General features: G+C 58.6%; 2 protein-coding genes across 3 annotated transcripts; both read left to right on the forward strand.

Moving 5' to 3' along the window:
* The first annotated feature begins 87 nt into the window (after window positions 1-87).
* On the forward strand, window positions 88-8,694 carry FCGRT (Fc fragment of IgG receptor and transporter). Its single transcript, XM_040977958.1, has 7 exons — window positions 88-158; window positions 433-522; window positions 806-1,054; window positions 1,140-1,415; window positions 7,553-7,822; window positions 8,184-8,303; window positions 8,408-8,694. Exons 2-7 carry the CDS (start codon window positions 447-449, stop codon window positions 8,515-8,517), a joined length of 1,101 nt encoding a protein of 366 aa, XP_040833892.1. The 5' UTR covers window positions 88-158; window positions 433-446; the 3' UTR covers window positions 8,518-8,694.
* A 406-nt stretch (window positions 8,695-9,100) lies between these two features.
* RCN3 (reticulocalbin 3) lies at window positions 9,101-17,363 on the forward strand. Of its 2 annotated transcripts, XM_040977972.1 has the most exons (7): window positions 9,101-9,243; window positions 9,537-9,805; window positions 11,616-11,818; window positions 12,914-13,086; window positions 13,270-13,330; window positions 16,546-16,745; window positions 16,911-17,363. In XM_040977972.1, exons 2-7 carry the CDS (start codon window positions 9,546-9,548, stop codon window positions 17,016-17,018), a joined length of 1,005 nt encoding a protein of 334 aa, XP_040833906.1. In that variant the 5' UTR covers window positions 9,101-9,243; window positions 9,537-9,545; the 3' UTR covers window positions 17,019-17,363. The 2 variants fall into 2 exon arrangements, with proteins under 2 accessions (XP_040833906.1, XP_040833907.1); XM_040977973.1 differs by lacking the exons at window positions 9,101-9,243; window positions 9,537-9,805 and having other exon boundaries at window positions 11,651-11,724.
* The last annotated feature ends 815 nt before the right edge of the window (window positions 17,364-18,178 follow it).

Consider the following 18,178-nt stretch of genomic DNA (forward strand, 5'->3'; position numbering starts at 1 on the left):
AGCCAGGCCCGCCCTGGCGGCCTTGGGGCGGGGGCCGGCCCAGGGCCCGGGGTGTGCCGGTGGCGGAGGGGTGGGGCTGGGGGTTCCTGGAGGCCGGGAACAGGATGTGAGAGCGGAACTGGGGTCTCCAGTCACGGGAGCCGGGCACCCGGGAGAAGGTCGGGCACCCGGGAGAAGGAGGGCTGTGGGGGGGTGGTTGTGGGAGGGCGCAGGGCCCCGGGTGTGGGGGCCGACGGGGCGGTCCGGCAGCTCCGGTCGGTCACTCATTAACCCCAGCGTTCCTCCCGCGGGGCGAAGGTTCACGCGCGGCCTGCACGGCGCAGCCGGAGCCGCAGTCCCGGGCGGGCAGGCGGGCGGACGGGCGCGGGGCCACAGACGGGCGGGCGGGCGGGCGCGGGGCGGGCCCTGAGTCACGCGCCCCTCCCGCCGCAGCTCGGCCGCGCAGCATGGGGCGCCCCCGGCTCCTGCCCTGGGCGCTGCGACTCCTGCTCTGCCTGCTGCCTGCTGGGACGCTCGGAGCAGGTGAGGGAGAGCGGGGAACCGGGGCGTCGAGTCCCGGGCTTCCCGGTTCCATCGCTCTCTGTGGGTCTACCTTCTGCCGGGACTGGGCCCGGACCCACTGTCCCTCTGCCTGCAGGCCACTCTCGCTCCCTCTGGGTCTCTGTCTCTCTCAGTCTCTGTCCCCCCTCTCTCTTTGGGCCTCTGTCCCCACTCCAGACCTCTGCCACCTCTCTCTCTGTCCCACTAGCTAAGTGCCCGCCCCCACCTTGGCTTTCTTCACTTTTCTCTCCTCCTACACACGCAGGGAGCCATCTCTCCCTCCTGTACCATATCACGGCCGTCTCCAGCCCCGACCAGGGGACCCCTAACTTCTGGGTGTCGGGCTGGCTGGGGCCGCAGCAATACCTGAGCTACAGCAGCCGGCGCAATGAGGCAGAGCCCTACGGGGCGTGGATCTGGGAAGACCAGGTCTCCTGGTACTGGGAGAAGGAGACGATGGATCTGAGGAGCAAGCAGCAGCTCTTCCTGCAGGCGCTGTCCTTGCTGGGGCAAGGTGAGGCTGTACCACCTGGGGACCAGCGGGAGAGCCTGGGCATCCCCACCCAGCCCGCCTGCTGACCTGTGTGTCTGCATCCCAGGTTCCTACACCCTGCAGGGCCTGCTGGGCTGTGAACTGGATGCTAACAACGCCTCGGTGCCCACGGCCACGTTCGCCCTGAACGGCGAGGACTTCATGAGTTTTGACCCCAAGCAGGGCAATTGGAGTGGGGACTGGCCCGAGGCACTGACCATCGGCTCCAAGTGGCAGCAACAGGCGGAGGTGGTGAGCAGTGAGAAGGCCTTCCTGCTTACTTCCTGCCCCCAGCGCCTGCTGGGGCACCTGGAGAGGGGCCGCGGCAACCTGGAGTGGAAGGGTGAGCGCTCTCCTGGGGCCCTGGCGGGTTCTGTCCTCCCCCGTTGGCCTGCGCACCTGTCCCACTGTGCACCTGGCCTCTGGCTGTAGATGCAGGAAGATCAGTGTTGCTGAGGATTCCTTTTTTTCCTTTTATCGGTGCTGTTCCGCCTCCGTGGGGCTCAGCAATGACCATTCAGTGTGGTCCTTCTTGCTCTTTGCTGCCCTAGATGTCAGGGTCTGCATGTCATCTGTCAGAATTGCAGTGTGTTACTCTGCCAGTAAAGTGCTCTTGAAACAAAGTGTCAGCGGATTCCCAGTTGCTGACCCTGTGGTTGTCAGTGCTCTTAAGGCTCCAATGCCATCTGCTGAAGATCCACAGTCCTTCTGTCTCTTACTGCTGAGTTCCTGCACTCATTTGCACGCTGTGTTCTAGTTTTTCCAGTTCTCCATGCTGTCACTAGCTTCTCTCCTCTTAGCAGTGTCTTCCCCACAACAGAGGTTTTCATTTCCATCAAGTCTAGTGTCCTGCCTTTTTGGTTTCAGGGTGTGGAGGTTGTAGCTCTGAGGTCACAAGATCACCTCCATCTCTGCTTGCTTTTAGCAGTCCTATAGCTTTGCATGCAACGGGTCGGTAATTATAACATTAATTGGAATTCATTTTTATGATCTTGAATTGTAAGTTCCCTTTTTTTTTTGGTCCTTTTCCTTGTAGTTTTGTTTTGAAGAAAGCCAGGGGTCTGGCCAGCTGAGCTTCGCTGCTCAGGCGCTCAGGGTGGCTGCTGTGTGGTCTTTGTGTCTGCTCGTCAGACTCTGTGCCACACCACTCCGTCCAGTTTAGCAGACTGGTTTAGGTGTTGCCAAGGAATCCCCCCTAGTTTTCTTCCTGATTTTAGCAACCACCAGCACCCGCTACCTTGGTCTGTTATTTCCTTGGGTGCGTATCAGTTTGACTGTCTCCCTGAGGGGCATGATTCAAATCTTGTTCCCCAAAGTCCAGGTATTGATGGGACTAAGAGGTTGGGACGGGATGCGTCCATGCTGTAGAGAAGTAGTTGGGTTGACTGGGTTGGTAGCATGCGGTCCCTGTGATTGAATTATGGTGATTTAGGACAAGGTGTTAGGGTTAGGAGATTGGAGGGTAGGGACATGACGTAGTGCATTGAAGATAGCGTTGGGATTCTATCTTGCCTTTTTCATTTGTTGTCTGAAACTGCGAGCGGATCAGCCACTGCTCTCACTGGCTGACAACCAGTAGTTTCATTGTGTTTATTATTAGCCCCTAAATCTTTTTTTTTTTTAAGATTTATTTTATTTTTATTGGAAAGTCAGATATACAGAGAGGAGGAGAGACAGAGAGGAAGATCTTATGTCCAATGATTCGCCGGGCCCTGAACCCCTAGATCTTATAATCTTTTTTAATTTAAAAGATTTATTTAGGGGCATGGCATGGTAGCCTAGTGGCTAAAGTCCTTGCCTTGTGCACGCGCCGGGATCCCATGTAGGTGCTGGTTTGTATCCCGGCAGCTCCACTTCCCATCCAGCTCCCTGCTTGCGGCCTGAGAAAGCAGTCGAGGACGGCCCAAAGCCTTGGGACCCTGCACCCGTGTGGGAGGCCTGGAAGAGGCTTCTGGTTGGCTTCAGATTGGCCCAGTTCTGGCTGTTGCGGTCACGTGGGGAGTGACTCAGTAGATGGGCGATCTCTCTGTCTCTTGTTCTCTCTGTAAATCTACCTTCCCAATAAAAAAAAGGCCCCTCATCACGTTTTCCTTACCGTTTTTCCTTGAAAGGCAGAGTGACGCAGCGCACGAGACCAAGAGGCATTGATCCTCTCTCTGCTTGTTCACTCTCCAAACTCGTGCAGCACCCAGTGCTGACTCAGGCGAAGCCAGGAGCCTGGCTGACCTCCGCGGAGGGCTCCGCATGGGTGGCAGGGGCCCAAGCACTTGAGTCATTTTGTACTGTTTCCAGGAGGAAGTTGAACTGGAAGTCCAGACACCCTGATACAAGGTTACCCTGTTGTGCCTGCACGCTGCCTCTTACCATGTGTTCTAATTCATCATACACTTCATTCTCTTTAAATTGGATTCCAAGTCCTTTTGTTGTTGTTAAAGATTTATTTGATTTTTATTGAAAAGGCAGATATACAGGGAGGAGGAGAGACAGAGAAGAGGTTCTTCCGTCCATTGATTCACTCCCCAAGCGGCTGCAGTAGCCGGATCTGAGCTGATCTGAAGCCAGGAGCCAGAAACCCCTTTCGGGTCTCCAACATGGGTGCAGGATCCCAAGGGTTTGGGTCGTCCTCCACTGCTTTCCCAGGCCACAGGCAGGGAGCTGGATGGGAAGCAGGGCCACTGGGATTAGAACCAGCGACCATATGGGATCCTGATGTGTTCAAGGCAAGGACTCTAGCCACTGAGCCACTGCACGAGGCCCCCAAGTCCTTAAAAAAAAAAAAAGACTTATTTATTTATTGGAAAAGCAGATTAGATTTATGGAGAGAAGAAAAAACAGAGAGAAAGATCTTTCATCTGCTGGTTCACTCCCCAAATGGCTGCAACAGCCAGAGCTTACCCAATCAAAATCCAGGAGCCAGGAGCCTCTTCCGGGTTTTTCATGCAAGTGCAGGGTCCCAAGGCTTTGGACCATCCTCTGCTGCTTTCCCGGGCCGCAAGAAAGAGCTAGATGGGAAGTGGAGCAGACAAGTCAAAAACTAGCACCCACATGGCTGCCTCTGATTATCAGGCGAGCATTTACCCGCTGAGCTGGTGTCCTGAGGACAGATCCGAGTACTTTGAGGTGATCCTAGTAGGCATTTAAAACTTTCTTGTTGTGGAATGAAAGTCATCTTGGCCTGTCTTGCTATTCCCTCGTGCACGCCTAGAGCCATTTCCCCAAGCAGCCTTGGCTTTCCCAGGCCATAGGCAGGGAGTTGAATGGGAAGTGGGCAGTCAGGATAAACCAGCGCCTATATGGGATCCTGGTGCATGCATGGCAAGGACTTTAGCCACTAGGCTACCATGCCAGTCTCTTCTCTTGCTCTCTCTCTCTTTTTTTTTTTTAGTACTGAGCTGTAACTTACCTCTTGGTCCATTTTCTCCCGTGCCCATGTGCTTGTGCCAGATCAAGATGGAGAAGGCACCAGGCCTCCACCTGTCTTCTCTCTGACACCTCAGTGAGGCGTGGTTGTGTGGAAGCCCTTGAATCGGGCGGCTGCCTTTCACTCATGAGCCTCGTCTTGCTGGTGTGTCTCACCCAGTGGTTTTGGTGGCTGTGCGGTTTCTCAGTGGATATTTGATGTATTTCCTGATGGCGGATGTTGAGAATAAAGTTGCCAAGAACGTGTTTGTACATGGATTCGGACCTGCTTTCACTGAGTTGTAGTCAGGATGATCAAGTCAGAGGTAGGGCTGTGACTGTCTTTATTTAAAAATTTTAGAACTGGTTTGGTGGCATAGCAGCTAAAGTCCTCGCCTTGAACATGGCAGGATCCCATATGGTCGCTGGTTCTAATCCCAGTGGCCCTGCTTCACATCCTGCTTCCTGTTTGTGGCCTGGGAAAGCAACTGAGGATGGCTCAAAGCCTTGGGATCCTGCACCCACTCCTGGCTCCTGGCTTCAGATCGGCTCAGCTCCAGCCACTGCAGCCGCTTGGGGAGTGAATCATCAGATGGAAGATCCTCTTCTCTGTCTCTCTGTATATCTCCTCTGTCTCTCCTCCTCTCTGTATATCTGCCTTTTTCAATAAAAATCAAATAAATCCTTCAAAAAAATTTTTTTAATTGATTTGAAAATTAGAGAGACAATACTTCCATCTTTCGGTTCGCTCCCCAAACACCTGAACAGCCAGGGCTGCGTCAGATCGAAGTCATGAGCCAGAGCGCGCACCCGTCTCCCATGTGGGCCGCAGGGCTCCAAACACTTGCCCCATCACCTGCTACTTTTCAGGGTAGATCAGCAGGCAGCTGGAAGCCAGGAATGGAGCCAAGGTTAGAAGCCAGTTTTTTTTTTTGTTTTTTTTTTTTTTTCCGGATTGGTGCTGTGCCAATCCGAAGCCAGGAGCCAGGAACTTCTGGGTCCCCCACGCGGGTACGCGGGTGCAGGGTCCCAATGCTCTGGGCTGTCCTTGGTTGCTTTCCCAGGCCACAGGCAGAGAGCTGGATGAGAAGCGGTGCTGCCAGGATTAGAACCAGTGCCCATATGAGATCCCAGCATGTTCAAGGCGAGGCAAGGACTTTAGCTGTTAGGCTACTGTGCCAGGCCGAAGCCAGACATTTTGATGTGGAATGCTGATACGCCACACAGTGTGGCAGCTTAACCCTCTGTGCTACAACAGCAGCCCTAATCAGTCTGCTGAAGTTCATGTCTGGGTGAACGATGCATAGATTTTTTTTGTTTGTTTTCTGTTTTTACATGATTACTTTCTTCACTGCATGTGCATATTTTTCCGACGCCTGTGTTTTTGACAGTGTGTGTTTTGTGTGAGCTCTTTGCCGACACCCTCCAGCTATCCGCTGGGAAGCAGCAGGAAGCACAAAATGCAGAACTGCTGTTGCCTTTGCCCTTGGCCGCGGGCCTGACTGCAGCAAAATTTGCCGACTTGCCGGAGAAGCATCTCAAGAGAAACGCACTAGCTTCCCTCTTGACAGGAAAGCGCCAAGTGTGCCTCCACGGAGGGGCCCTGGTACCACGCCCAGGTGTGGGCCGGCTCTCCTGCAGCGGAGCCCTGGCAGCTCCCTTGTTTGTGAGCCAGTGGTCCAAATGCCTTACATACCAGACCTTAACCCTTCTTAACCCAGTCACCTCCTCCGGTTCTGCAGGCGGCCTGTCGCTCTGGTTACCTAAGGATTAATTTATTGGGGTCTGGCATGGTGGCATGGTGGCTCTGTGCTGGCATCCCATATGGGGCGCCTGTCAGCAAGCACTTTGAATTCCGTTTTCATAAGACCTTTCTGAAACTGTGTACTTTTGCACAAAACAGGATTAGAGTGCTTTCTCTTTGTCCTAAACTTTTAGTATTTCCTCCGGAAGAAAGAAAAAAAGAAAACAAAGCTGGAATGAGCTAGCCCCCTTGAGAACAGCAAATGGGTCCCCAGTACCTCCACAGGACCCAGCCTGGCATCATGTGGTGGCGTTCTCTGTGCCCCATTTACTTGAAAAGCAGTGAGACAGAGAGATCTCACATCTATTGCCGGTCCCATCTGTTGTCAGTTCACTCCCCAAAGAGCTGCAGTGGCCAGGAGCCAGAGAGCCACTCTGGGTCCCTGAATGGGTGCAGCAGTTCAAGTAGTGGGGCCATCATACTTTGCTGCTTTTCCAAGTACGTTAGCAGGGAGCTGAATCAGAAGTGGAGCAGCTGGGACTCAAATCAGTACTTAACTGGAGGACTGATATTGCAGGAAGTGGCTTAATATGCTGTGCCACAACCCCATCGCCTGGACCTTAAATTTTATTATTAGAGAAGTTTCAAGTTATGAATTAAAATGTTTAGGACCTGGCATGATGGCTCACTAAGTCCTCACCTTGCATGAGCCAGGGTCCCATATGAATGCTGGTTCATGTCCGGGCTACTCCACTTCCCATCCAGCTCCCTGCTTGTGGCCTGGGAAAGCAGTGGAGGACGGCCCAAAGCCTTGGACCCTGCACCTGTGTGAGACCCGGAAGAAGCTCCTGGTTCAGGATCAGCTGCAGCCGTTGTGGCTACTTGGGGAGTGAACCAGTGCATGGAGAATCTTTCTGTCCTCTCTGTAACTGGCTTTCCAATAAAAATAAATCTTTGTGTAAGTAGTTGTAAGAATAAAAGTTTCTGTCCTGGTACAGCCCTAGCTGTTTCACGCTCATTTGCGTTTTCCCACGGGTTGGCATTTCATGGTTCCACTGTTCTCTTCCTGTCCTGCCAATGCCAGCGGCACTTGCTCTCACTTCCTTGAGCAGGAGGCTGAGCTGCATCCGTACCAGGCTTTTACCTGCCTCATCTCACTTGGCAGGCTGTGTCCCAGCGGCTCCTGTTCCTTCTGTTCACAGCTCTGTTGCCCAGGTGCCTAGCTGCTCAGCCCGCCCTGGGCTTGCAAGGTGGGGCTCTAGCACCTGGCCGCCAGCCAACAGGCACCCCCCCCCCCCAGGCTCACCGGTGGACCTGCCTGTTTCCCACCCCTGCAGAGCCGCCCTCCATGCGCCTGAAGGCCCGGCCCAGCACCCCTGGCTTCTCCTTGCTCACCTGCAGTGCCTTCTCCTTCTACCCACCCGAGCTGCAGTTCAGATTCCTTCGTGACGGGCTGGCGGCCGGCGTGGGCTCTGGTGGCCTCGGCCCCAACGGCGATGGTTCCTTCTATGCCTGGTCGTCGCTCACGGTGAAGAGCGGGGATGAGCACCACTACCGTTGCGTGGTGCAGCACGCGGGGCTGGCGCAGCCCCTGGTCGTGACGCTGGGTGAGGCTCTCCACCACACGCTCTGTGCTGCGTCCTTGCTACCCCGTGCTCGCTCCAGCTGCTGGCCTTGCTGAACTGACCACCTGTTGCCCGCTGTGGCCGGTCGGCCCTACATCCGACTGCCTTCCTCCTGCCCTTGGCTCTGTGCTGGGATGCGCTGGGATGTCACCAGCCCTGCTGCTGCCGCTGCCGGCCACCCCACTGCTGGCCACCACGCTAACGTCCGAGCTGCAGAGTGTCTGGCCCTGAGACTGGGTGCTGCCAAGGAGGAGGCGGTTGGGAGGGATGAGGACACCCCAATTTCCTCCCAGTGGGACAGGTAGAGAGGCCCGGCAGTTCACAGCCCTCTCCATTGCTGCAGACTCACCTGCCGCCTCCTCCTCCGTGTTCGTGGTGGGAATAGTGGTCAGTCTCCTGCTGCTCGTGGCCCTGGCTGCCGGTGGAGCTGTGGTGTGGAGGAGGATGAAGAGCGGACGGCCAGGTGCGGGGCACCAAGAGGGTGCTCAGACAGCCCTGGGGCGGGCAGGCAGCGAGTGGAGGTGGGGTGTCCCAGAGTTGCTGACCTGGCCCCCCTTCTCTCTCCAGGCCCCTGGATCTTCCTCCGTGGAGATGACATTAGCACCCTCCTGCCCACCCCGGGTCTGCCCCAAGATGCTGACCCTCAGGACACTAACGCCTTCCCAGCGACCGCCTGAGAGGCCTCCCCACCCCGTGCTGGCTGCTGGCAGCGGCTGCGGTCGGTTCTCTTTCATGCTGTGAGACCCCTGGAATCCCGGCATCTCTGAGCCTCCAGGAGGACCCATGTTCCTGTGGTCTGCCTCAGTTTGCCCTCTTAATATACACGTAACATATAACACGAATTTGGATCCCAATCATGCTGTGTTCATCATTTCAAGTGTTGGAGCAAGCGCGGTGGGAGTGGGGGCGCTCCAGTTTCTACTGGGGAATCTACCCCTTTTTCTATGTATCTTTCCTTCACAAATATTTACGTCACACTTGTAAAGAATTCGTGCCTGAAGTCTGTCCCAGTGAAGCAAGAAGAGTTTTCCTTCTTTGAGGGACACTGGACCATCGGCAGCCTGCTTCCCACCCTTGGTTCATTCCAACAAAAGCCAAGAGAGAAATACATTTCCCATGAAACTTTGGGGGGTAGCGCCGCTGAAGGTGGTCGGCCAGGAGCCCCGAAGCCTGTCGGGATTTGTAGTTCGGCGTGGCCGCGTCAGCCGGCGTCACCCACCCCGCCTTCCCCGGGCGACCCCGCTCGCCTGTGGACGTGGCAAGGGGCGCCTGCGGCTCGTGGGCTCCGCCCCGTGGGGGGCTCCCGGGAGCGCTCGCCGGCGGCAGGGCGGGGCCTGCCGGGCGGCCACCTCGGGCATCTTGGAGCTCGGGGAGCAGGGAGCGCAGCGGAGCCGGGAGCCTGGGTAAAGGGGAGGGCGCGGGACAGGGCGGCAGGGTGCGGGGGTCAGGGTCCAGGCCCCGCGAGCGATGCCACAGGGCTCTGACCGGCTCACTGGCTACCACGATGCCTTGCACACCTCCCCCTGGAAGCCCTCCGGGGGGACCCTGTGGGATTGCAACTCCCAGCACCCCGGCCTGCATGTCCCCCTGGAGCCTCCACCTCTGCAGCCTGCTGCCCACCTCTCCTGGCCCATCCCACCAACAGCACCCCGCCACGTGGCCCCTTCCTCACCCCTTGGCCTTCCCCGCTCTCCAGGCATCGAGGATGTGGGCACCATCGCTGCTGCCGCCGCTGCTGCTGCTGCTGCTGCTGGTCCTGCTGCCCAGGCGCGGGGCGCAGGGGAAGCCGCCCCCGGACGCGAGCCCGCACGGCCAGGCCCGGGTGCACCAGGCGGCACCGCTGAGCGAGGCCCCGCATGACGATGCCCACGGCAACTTCCAGTATGACCACGAGGCTTTCTTGGGGCGGGACGTGGCCAAGGAGTTCGACCAACTCAGCCCGGAGGAGAGCCAGGCTCGCCTGGGGTAGGAGACTCGGGGCGTGCACAGGGCCGATGTGGGGCTCAGGGCTGCAGTGGACACCCGAGGCCACCGTGGGCCCCCTAGCCTGGGTTCGGCTGGCCCCTCTGTCCCCTTGGGGTTGTGCCTTGGAAATGCTCAGGGACAGACGCAGAGAAAGAGCCAGGAAGATGGTGGAGGTCTGTGTCTGAGGAGGAGCTGGCCTGAATGGGATCCAGTCGCCAAGGGGAGACAGGGAATGGTCCCTTCTGCTTGGGGCCACAGGGTCAGAGTGGGCCTGAGGGCAGGACCGTGCTGGCCCTGGGTCTTGGCTGGCCACTAGCATCCACCTGGAGCACCTTGCTAGGATGCCACATCACTGCTGTGAACCAGTCAGGCTCACCTGGTCCAGGGGGCAGCAAATAAGGAGCAGGGACCAGACAGGGCTGAGGGAACCGGGGGAGCAAGCTGGATGGGCAGGGCCCCATGCTGAGGCCCAAGATGGAGGGATGGGGAGACCCAGGGACAGGGAGACGGAGGGACAGGGAGACGGAGGGACGGGGGCCAGGGAACGGGGAGACGGAGCGACGAGGAGACCCAGGGACAGGGAGACGGAGGGACCGGGAGACTAAGGGAAGGGAGGCCAGGGAACGGGGAGACGGAGCGACAGGGAGACGGAGGGATAGGGAGACCCAGGGACAGGGAGACGGAGGGACAGGGAGACAGAGTGTTGGGGAGACTAAGGGACAGGGAGACGGAGGGTTGGGGAGACTAAGGGACAGGGAGACGGAGGGACAGGGAGACGGAGGGACAGGGAGACAGAGTGTTGGGGAGACTAAGGGACAGGGAGACGGAGGGTTGGGGAGACTAAGGGACAGGGAGACGGAGGGACAGGGAGACGGAGGGACAGGGAGACGGAGGGACAGGGAGACGGAGGGATGAGGAGACTAAGGGATGGGAGGCCAGGGAACGGGGAGACGGAGGGATGGGAGACCCAGGGAGACGGAGGGATGGGAGACCCAGGGACAGGGAGACAGAGTGTTGGGGAGACGGACGGACGGGGAGACCAAGGCCCAGGAGGCCTGAGGAGGAATGGCCAGGCCTGAGGGTGTGCCAGGGGGCCTTGTTGACATGTGGTGATTTCCTTCTGGCTGCCTGCTGGGTGCACCCTGGAGCACCGGAGCGGGACTCCCGTGGCCTGGAGGCCAGGTGAGCCGGCGGCCGGGGAGCCGCGTGAGGAGGGCCGGCAGCAAGCGTCCTGCGGGGCAGCGGGGTCAGCCTGGCGCAGACCGAGCTCCCGCAGCCAGCTTGTGGGGCAGTAACTGTCGTTGAATCCCCATGTTGTACGGGGGCCGTGAAGTCACTTTCCGCAGGTCCACAAGCCAAGGAGAGGCCGCAGAGGTCGCTCCGAGGGAATCCCACCAGAACCTTCGGGAAGGAAAGCGGGGCGGGGGCGGGGCGCAGCAGGGGGCGTGTCTGCGCTCCCTTGGGGCGGGGTCTGGGCGGAGGCGGGGCCTCGGACTCTCCCCGCCGGCCCCGTTTTCCTCCATATAAGGAGGGCTGTTTCAGGGGGCGTGGCCCGGCTCTGCGTGGGGCGGGGCCCGAGATGAGGGCGGGGCTGTGTCGGGAGTGACCTGTGGGGGGCGGGAGTGGATGTGAGGTGGGGCCTCGTTTTCCTCCATATAAGGAGGGCTGTTTCAGGGGGCGTGGCCCGGCTCTGCGTGGGGCGGGGCCCGAGGTGAAGGCGGGGCTGTGTCAGGAGACGGACCCGACGTGGGGGCGGGGCCTGAGCTGGGGGCGGGGCCGGCACTGACGCTCGCCCCGCCCCGGCTCGCAGGCGGATCGTGGACCGCATGGACCGTGCCGGCGACGGGGACGGCTGGGTGTCGCTGGCCGAGCTCCGCGCGTGGATCGCGCACACCCAGCAGCGGCACATTCGGGACTCGGTGAGCGCGGCCTGGGACACGTACGACACGGACCGCGACGGGCGCGTGGGTTGGGAGGAGCTGCGCAACGCCACCTATGGCCACTACGCGCCCGGTACGCGCGGGGCCCGGCCCTGCTCCCTGCATGCACGCTGCCCCTTCCTCTGAGAACCCTTCACCCCGTTATCCAGCACCTGTGACCTTTGACTCCTAGCCTGTATGTAACCAGGAGTCGGGAGGCTACACCTGCTAGGCCTCTAGACCTCTCAGACCCCCGACCCCACTCCGTCCTGGGGTTCACGTCCCTGACTAGGGGCCCCTTCCTTCCCGTCCCAGGGCCTCTACCACGTCTCACCCTGGGAGTCCCAGAGCCATCCACCCTGCCCCCTGACTCTCCACTTCAGTTGGTCCTTCCATGTTCAGGCTGACTCTTCATCTCCCCGGTTCATGACCCCCCATAGGAGACCCCGTATCTTCTCGACCTGGCCTTGCCTGCCATCACCTGGTGCTCATCTTCTGTGCCCCAGTGTCTCGGAGTCCCCCATCTTCTTACACCTCTGAGCTGGGCTTGAGGGGTCCCTGCGTGCACCATTCCTAGCTGCCTGCACTGGGACAAACCATTTCCTTTCTCTGGGAGTCTGCTTTCTCATCCTGAAATTGGCAAGGACTTCTGCAAAGGACTGGGTAGGGTAGGGTCTGTCCAGAGCTCGGCCTGCAAGGTGCTTGCACTACACGTTGGCTGAGAGACCCCTAGAAGAGTCCATTTTGTTTATTGTAGTGGACAGCATCAACTGGCATTGTAAGCCAGAGGGGTGAGGTTAGGATGCCGCTCCAGTCCCACTTGCCATCCCTGTATCAATTTCAACTCCAACTTCACACTCTGGGAGACAGCAGGTGGTGGTTCAGTTGCTTGGGTCCCGCCTTCCTGCACCCTGGGGTTCCTGCCTTCAGCTTGGCCCAGCCCTGACTGCTGCAGACATTGAAGCACAAAACTTGATGGGCGATTCTCTCTCAGTCTGCCTTTCAAATTCAATAATATAAACACATTTTAGTGCCACAGTGTGAGAGTTATGCATGTTTTTTCGCTCCTAAGGCATATCTGCCATGGACTTTGTGAGGCATGCTTTTGGGGGACACCAGCAACTGTTAGTTAGCTCCAGGGGCCTGGGGGTCCCTCGGCCCTCACCCTGTACCCATGCTCCTGCCCCAGGTGAGGAATTCCACGACGTGGAGGATGCCGAGACCTACAAGAAGATGTTGGCCCGGGACGAGCGGCGCTTCCGGGTGGCCGACCAGGACGGCGACCTGATGGCCACACGAGAGGAGCTGACCGCCTTCCTGCACCCCGAGGAATTCCCGCACATGCGGGACATCGTGATTGCCGTGAGTGACTGTGGCTCCTGGGGGCCAGCCCTGGGCGCCCAGGGTGACCGGAGCAGCCTGCGGAAGGGGCGTTGTCCCCAAAGCCCCACCCAGCACCCAGAGAGGCTGAGCCTGGGGCCAGCTCCTCCCCCCGCTGTAGGGGGCCCCTCACTCCCACCCCTAACGCCTCTTCATCCCCCCCAGGAGACCCTGGAGGACTTGGATACCAACAAAGATGGCTTCGTGCAAGTGGAGGAGTACATCGGTGAGTGGCCTTGTCCCCAGAGCTGGCAGTGGCACTGCTGGAGGTCCCGCACCCACCAAGCCTTGATTAGGCACCTACCCATCACTGTGGCGTGCCAGGCCCCTGGGACATATAACTGTCAGGCTGAGCTAGTTTTTTATTGGGCGCTGAATGTATACTGTGGTTGACCGAACACAGAGTGAGAAAGTAAGCCTCCATTTCTTGGGGGAGGGACCCCCCTCCAGCCAGTCTCTGCCCCGGCTGCAGAGTCACGAGCCTTGCTGGGGGTGGAGGCAGAGCAAGATCACCACAGCCCAGAGCTCCATGCAGAAATGTGTCTGATCCTGCGGGCAGGTGAGAGGCCCCAGGCACCGCTGGGGCATAAGCTGGCACCCCCAGAGCTGCAGAGACCCTGAGGCAGGAGTGTGGTCAGTGCACTGACACAGACAGGGACAGGCAGTCTCAGGGACCGGGGTGGGGGGCATGGAGGGATGTGCATCCGGGCACGTGGGACACCTGGGGGACAGCGATGATGAGGCTGCTGATGGCGTCCTCCGGCCCCTCACTAGCGGTGTCCTGGCTCACTAGGAAAGATGCCACAGCTGGCTGGCTAAACTGTGGCTACTTCTAACACACAGCCCAGAACAGGCTGGAAAAAAGAGGGGGGCAGAATCCTCAGTGAAACGGTAATGAAAAAGATGGCAACGCATCCCCCTATGCAGCAGGGGTCTCTGGGGACACCTGCTCAATGGGGAGCCAGGGCAGATCCAGCGCTGACAGATGCAGGCCATGAGAGCAAGGAAGGGCTGTGAGGGACAGCAGGTATGTGTGGGAGGAGCTGCTCCAGGAACGGGCACAGCAGGTGCAAAGACCACGTAGGGTCAGCACCCAAGAGAGGGAGGAGCCATCGGGAGCTTGTCCTGCTGCCGGGCAGCCACAGGGACCTAGAGAGACGGCCAGGGACCCCAGCCCATGGTGCTCACCAATGGGTGCGGAAGGTGTGTCCCAGGGTCAGCTGGCACAAAGAAACTTTTTTTTTTTTAATTTAGTTAGGGTAAAAAGGTTCAAGGGCTACAGGAAAGTGGGTAAGACTATTATTTTTTCCATATTGTTTCCTTCATGATTAAAGGGGGGTATTAAGGGAGAAGGCCCACCCAATTTCCCACCCTGCCTAGGTCCCGGATGTAGGGTATGCTCTGAGGTTCTTGCTCAAGTGGTTTTGATATTTCAACAATCGGAATTGCTGCCAATCTTGCCACTCCAAGCACTATCAGGTCTTTGAAGAATCCACTGGTTGACATAATCCACCATAGAGTCTCTGCTCCGTATTTTGCTGCCAAGATATAGCTGAGATGGTTGGATGACCTGTTCTGTCTTCTGTCTTTTCTTGGTTAGGGTTCTGAGTCTGGCATTTCGATTGGGGAGATCTTCAAAGAAACTTTGAGGTGTTCCCAGACCAGATTCTTGTATGTGCTAGCAAGTACAGGGCCCGGCACAGTCCATCACCCCGATCAGTGGGTGGTTGCAATTGCTGGGTTGGTTCTGTTTTCACTCCCGACTTCCACTGGAACCAATGGGTGTTGCAGTCCAGCCTGGTTCTGCCCAGCACATACTCAGCCTTCACATAAACCAGTGGAAGCTGCAGCCTAGTTGGTGCGACCCACAATAACCCTCACCAGGCCCGCCCCCTACCCTGGTTTGCCAGTATGTGTAGCAGTAGTCCAGTCTGTTCCACACCCCATTCCACCCCAGCCCCTGTCCTAGTTTTATGTCCTCCCATGGAAGTGGTAACCCAAGAGGGAGGAGCCCACTATTTCCCTCCCAGGCCTCTCCCACTCCCAGATTATGCACTCTCAGAATAGTCCTGTGGTTTGACTTGACAGAACTAGCCCCCAGTGCCAACTTCTGCCAGCTGATGCTGTGGCTAAGCCCAAACAACCCTCACCCACTCTAATTTTGTTTGTACCAGTAGGAATAATCCGCCCAGCCTGGCTTTTCCCTGATCTAGTCTACATGAGGCACATAGGAGTTGTAGCCCTGCCTAGTCTGGTCTGCCCCCATCCCAGCCCACGCTCTCCAGCGGGAGCAGCTGTCCAGCAAAGGAACCCTCCCTTACGCCCCTGCCGGCTCTGCCCCCTCCCTTCCTTGTTCTCACGCTTGCTGGTTGGGCACTGCGGTCACTTCCGGTACAGGCAACCTCACCTTGGCATTCCGTATTGTGCATTAGTCTGTTGTGACCGAACCCGGCTTGACCCACACTGTTCTGGTGCTTGGATTTGCCAGTGGATGACATGGATAGGTTCAGCCTGGTCTTCCCCCGACCTCTGCCAAATGTATGCCAGTGGGTAACTTTCCATGGCCTGTTCTGGGCTGTTTCCTATCATGTTTCTTACGCTTACCTGCCGGGTCTGTCCTGCCAGAGGAGTTGCCCAGGCTCCTCCATCAGAACCTCTCCTAGTGCCAGGTTTCGCGCATACCAGTGGGTCCATGAGCCAGCACTACTCAGTCTACCTCCTGTCATAGCAGGAACAGTGGCTTTTCCTGACTGACCTTCAACCCAAACTGGTCCTTGCTGTTGGATGTTTCAGCCCAGCCATGGTTTGTCCATACCCACATATGGCTCACACATGGCTCAGTAGGGGTTTGAGGCCTTGCCTAGTCCATCCCACATCTATCCCGGTCCTCCAGGACACCAGAGGGTGTTGGGGTCTGGCCCGGCTCGGTGCATCCAATCCCAGTCCACACTTATGCCAAGGGAGACTACAACCACTTCCTGATCAGAACGCAACCCCCATTGCAGGCCACACGCCCCTTGGTGGGAACCTCAAACAAAGAAACTTTATTACTCTTTTTTTTTTTAATCCGTTTGAAACTAAGGTTGTGGTACAGCTGGTTAAGTCACTGCCTGGGATGCCAGCATCACACAGTGGGGCAGCAGTTTGGGTGCCAGCTGCCCCACTTTAGGGCTGGCTTCTGAAGTCTCCAGGACCCAGAGCGAGGGTGTCAGAATAAGGCAGGCTGCCGTGGGCCAGATCAGGGGTGTGTCCCCAGTTCTCGGGGCAGCCTGCCCTGCGGGGCTGTCAGTCAATGCCATTGCATCCGGACCTTAGGCTCGCCTGGAGGTTGGATGTTGTTCAGAATCTTTAGCAAGACAGGAAACGGGGGCTGGGCTCATTGGGAGCCAGGCCTTGCCGTGTCCAGCGGCCCTGACCTGGCCCCTTGCTTTTCCCACCCAGCGGATCTGTACTCCGAGGAACCGGGCCAGGAGGAGCCGGCCTGGGTGCAGACAGAAAGGCAGCAGTTCCGGGACTTCCGGGACCTCAACAAGGATGGGAAGTTGGACGGCAGTGAGGTGGGCCACTGGGTACTGCCCCCCGCCCAGGACCAGCCACTGGTGGAGGCCAACCACCTGCTACATGAGAGCGACACCGACAAGGTGGGTACCAGGCACTTTGCTCAGGGCTGGAGTGGGCTTGCCATGGGATTCCCACGAACCCCCACCCCCATACCTGGCAAAACTGGTGCCGGGAACCTGGGGGCCTCGCTAAGGGCTGGGGTAGGCCCGCTGCAGGGTCCTCGCTCACCCCCGCCCCCCTGGCAGGATGGGCGCCTGAGCAAAGCCGAGATCCTGGGCAACTGGAACATGTTCGTGGGCAGCCAGGCCACCAACTATGGCGAGGACCTGACACGGCACCATGACGAGCTCTGAACCCCACGTGCGCCTCATCCTGGGGTGGACTTCCCATGACTTCCACCCCTGGGCACTCAGGGATCCCCAGGTCAGCGTCTCTGTGCCTGAGACCCCTACTCCCCCCACCATTGTGCCTCAGAGACCCCCCAGAGGGTTGGATGACTCTTCACTGGCGAGTTTTCCAGCACAGACACTGGCGCTCACACCTAGCCCGGCGCTCACACCTAGCCCAGCCCCCACGAGTGTCCACCAGCCCCCCGGCTCCCCAGCCATGCCCACACAGACCCCAGGACTCTGTTGGCCTCAGCCCTACGGCCTACCTGCCTCTGCTGCCAGGGGCAATAAAACCTAGGCCAGGGTCCAGCTTCAGTGTGGGTCTTTCCGCAAGGCGACATCAAGGAGGGCACTGGGATGGAGGGGGTGGCAGGAAGCAAGTGAAGCAGACACATTCTGCCAAGTCTTCAAGGCTGCCCTGGTGCCAGACAGCAGTGTCCTGACTGGTAGGGCCGGGAGCCCTGGCAGGACCTGGACAGGAGGGCGCTCCAGGCACCAGCTTGAGGAGGAACTGGGCTGACAGAGTAACGGCAGATGCCGTGGGCTTGTCCGCAGGTCTCAGCGCATTAGGACGCGCAAGAGGCGGACAGGCCCGTAGCGGACAGGCCCGTAGCGGACCACACTGCATATGCCATAATAGCCCCTTGTGGGCAAAGCAGAGAGGCAGGGTGGGGAGGGGGTCGGCGCTCAGGGATCATCTCCAAGTGGGTCTGAACCCCCTGCCCGCAGGCTGTGTGCGTCCACCCATCTGGTCACCCTGCAAATGCAGCATCAGACTTTGCTGAGAAAGCTGTGGCTCAAATCTCAGCTTCTTCTCCATGGCCCCGGGGGGTGAACTGGGTCCTTGCGGTGGGCTCCTTGCTGTGGCTGAGGGGACCGGGTGCTGTGGGGCAGAGCTGGCACCTGCATGACTTCCACCTCACTGTGTTGCGGCAGCTTAGCTGTGGCTTTTGAGCTGGTGTTGGCGGAAACCACGCCTGGGCTTCTTTCTGCAGAATACCGAGGCAGCCCGGGCGGTTTCCGCTTTAGGGTCCCTGCCCCAAGCCTGGGAAGGCTGGCCGCCCGAGGGCGACGGGCTGGGATCCACGCCTGCAGCAACAGCGCCCCCTAGCGGCCGGCACCGA

The sequence above is a fragment of the Ochotona curzoniae genome, unplaced genomic scaffold, assembly GCF_017591425.1.
Source record: "Ochotona curzoniae isolate NIBS_2020 unplaced genomic scaffold, NIBS_Ocur_1.0 contig_2861, whole genome shotgun sequence".
Lineage (NCBI taxonomy): Eukaryota > Metazoa > Chordata > Mammalia > Lagomorpha > Ochotonidae > Ochotona > Ochotona curzoniae.

Excerpts from the sequence above, each read along its gene's own strand:
- FCGRT (XM_040977958.1), top strand. The coding sequence starts at position 447 with ATGGGGCGCCCCCGGCTCCTGCCCTGGGCGCTGCGACTCCTGCTCTGC. Across the intron at positions 523-805 it reads TGCTGGGACGCTCGGAGCAG|GGAGCCATCTCTCCCTCCTG; the intron begins GTGAGGGAGAGC and ends CTACACACGCAG. Across the intron at positions 1,055-1,139 it reads GCTGTCCTTGCTGGGGCAAG|GTTCCTACACCCTGCAGGGC; the intron begins GTGAGGCTGTAC and ends TCTGCATCCCAG.
- RCN3 (XM_040977972.1), top strand. The coding sequence starts at position 9,546 with ATGTGGGCACCATCGCTGCTGCCGCCGCTGCTGCTGCTGCTGCTGCTG. Across the intron at positions 13,087-13,269 it reads TGCGGGACATCGTGATTGCC|GAGACCCTGGAGGACTTGGA; the intron begins GTGAGTGACTGT and ends CATCCCCCCCAG. Across the intron at positions 13,331-16,545 it reads GCAAGTGGAGGAGTACATCG|CGGATCTGTACTCCGAGGAA; the intron begins GTGAGTGGCCTT and ends TTTCCCACCCAG.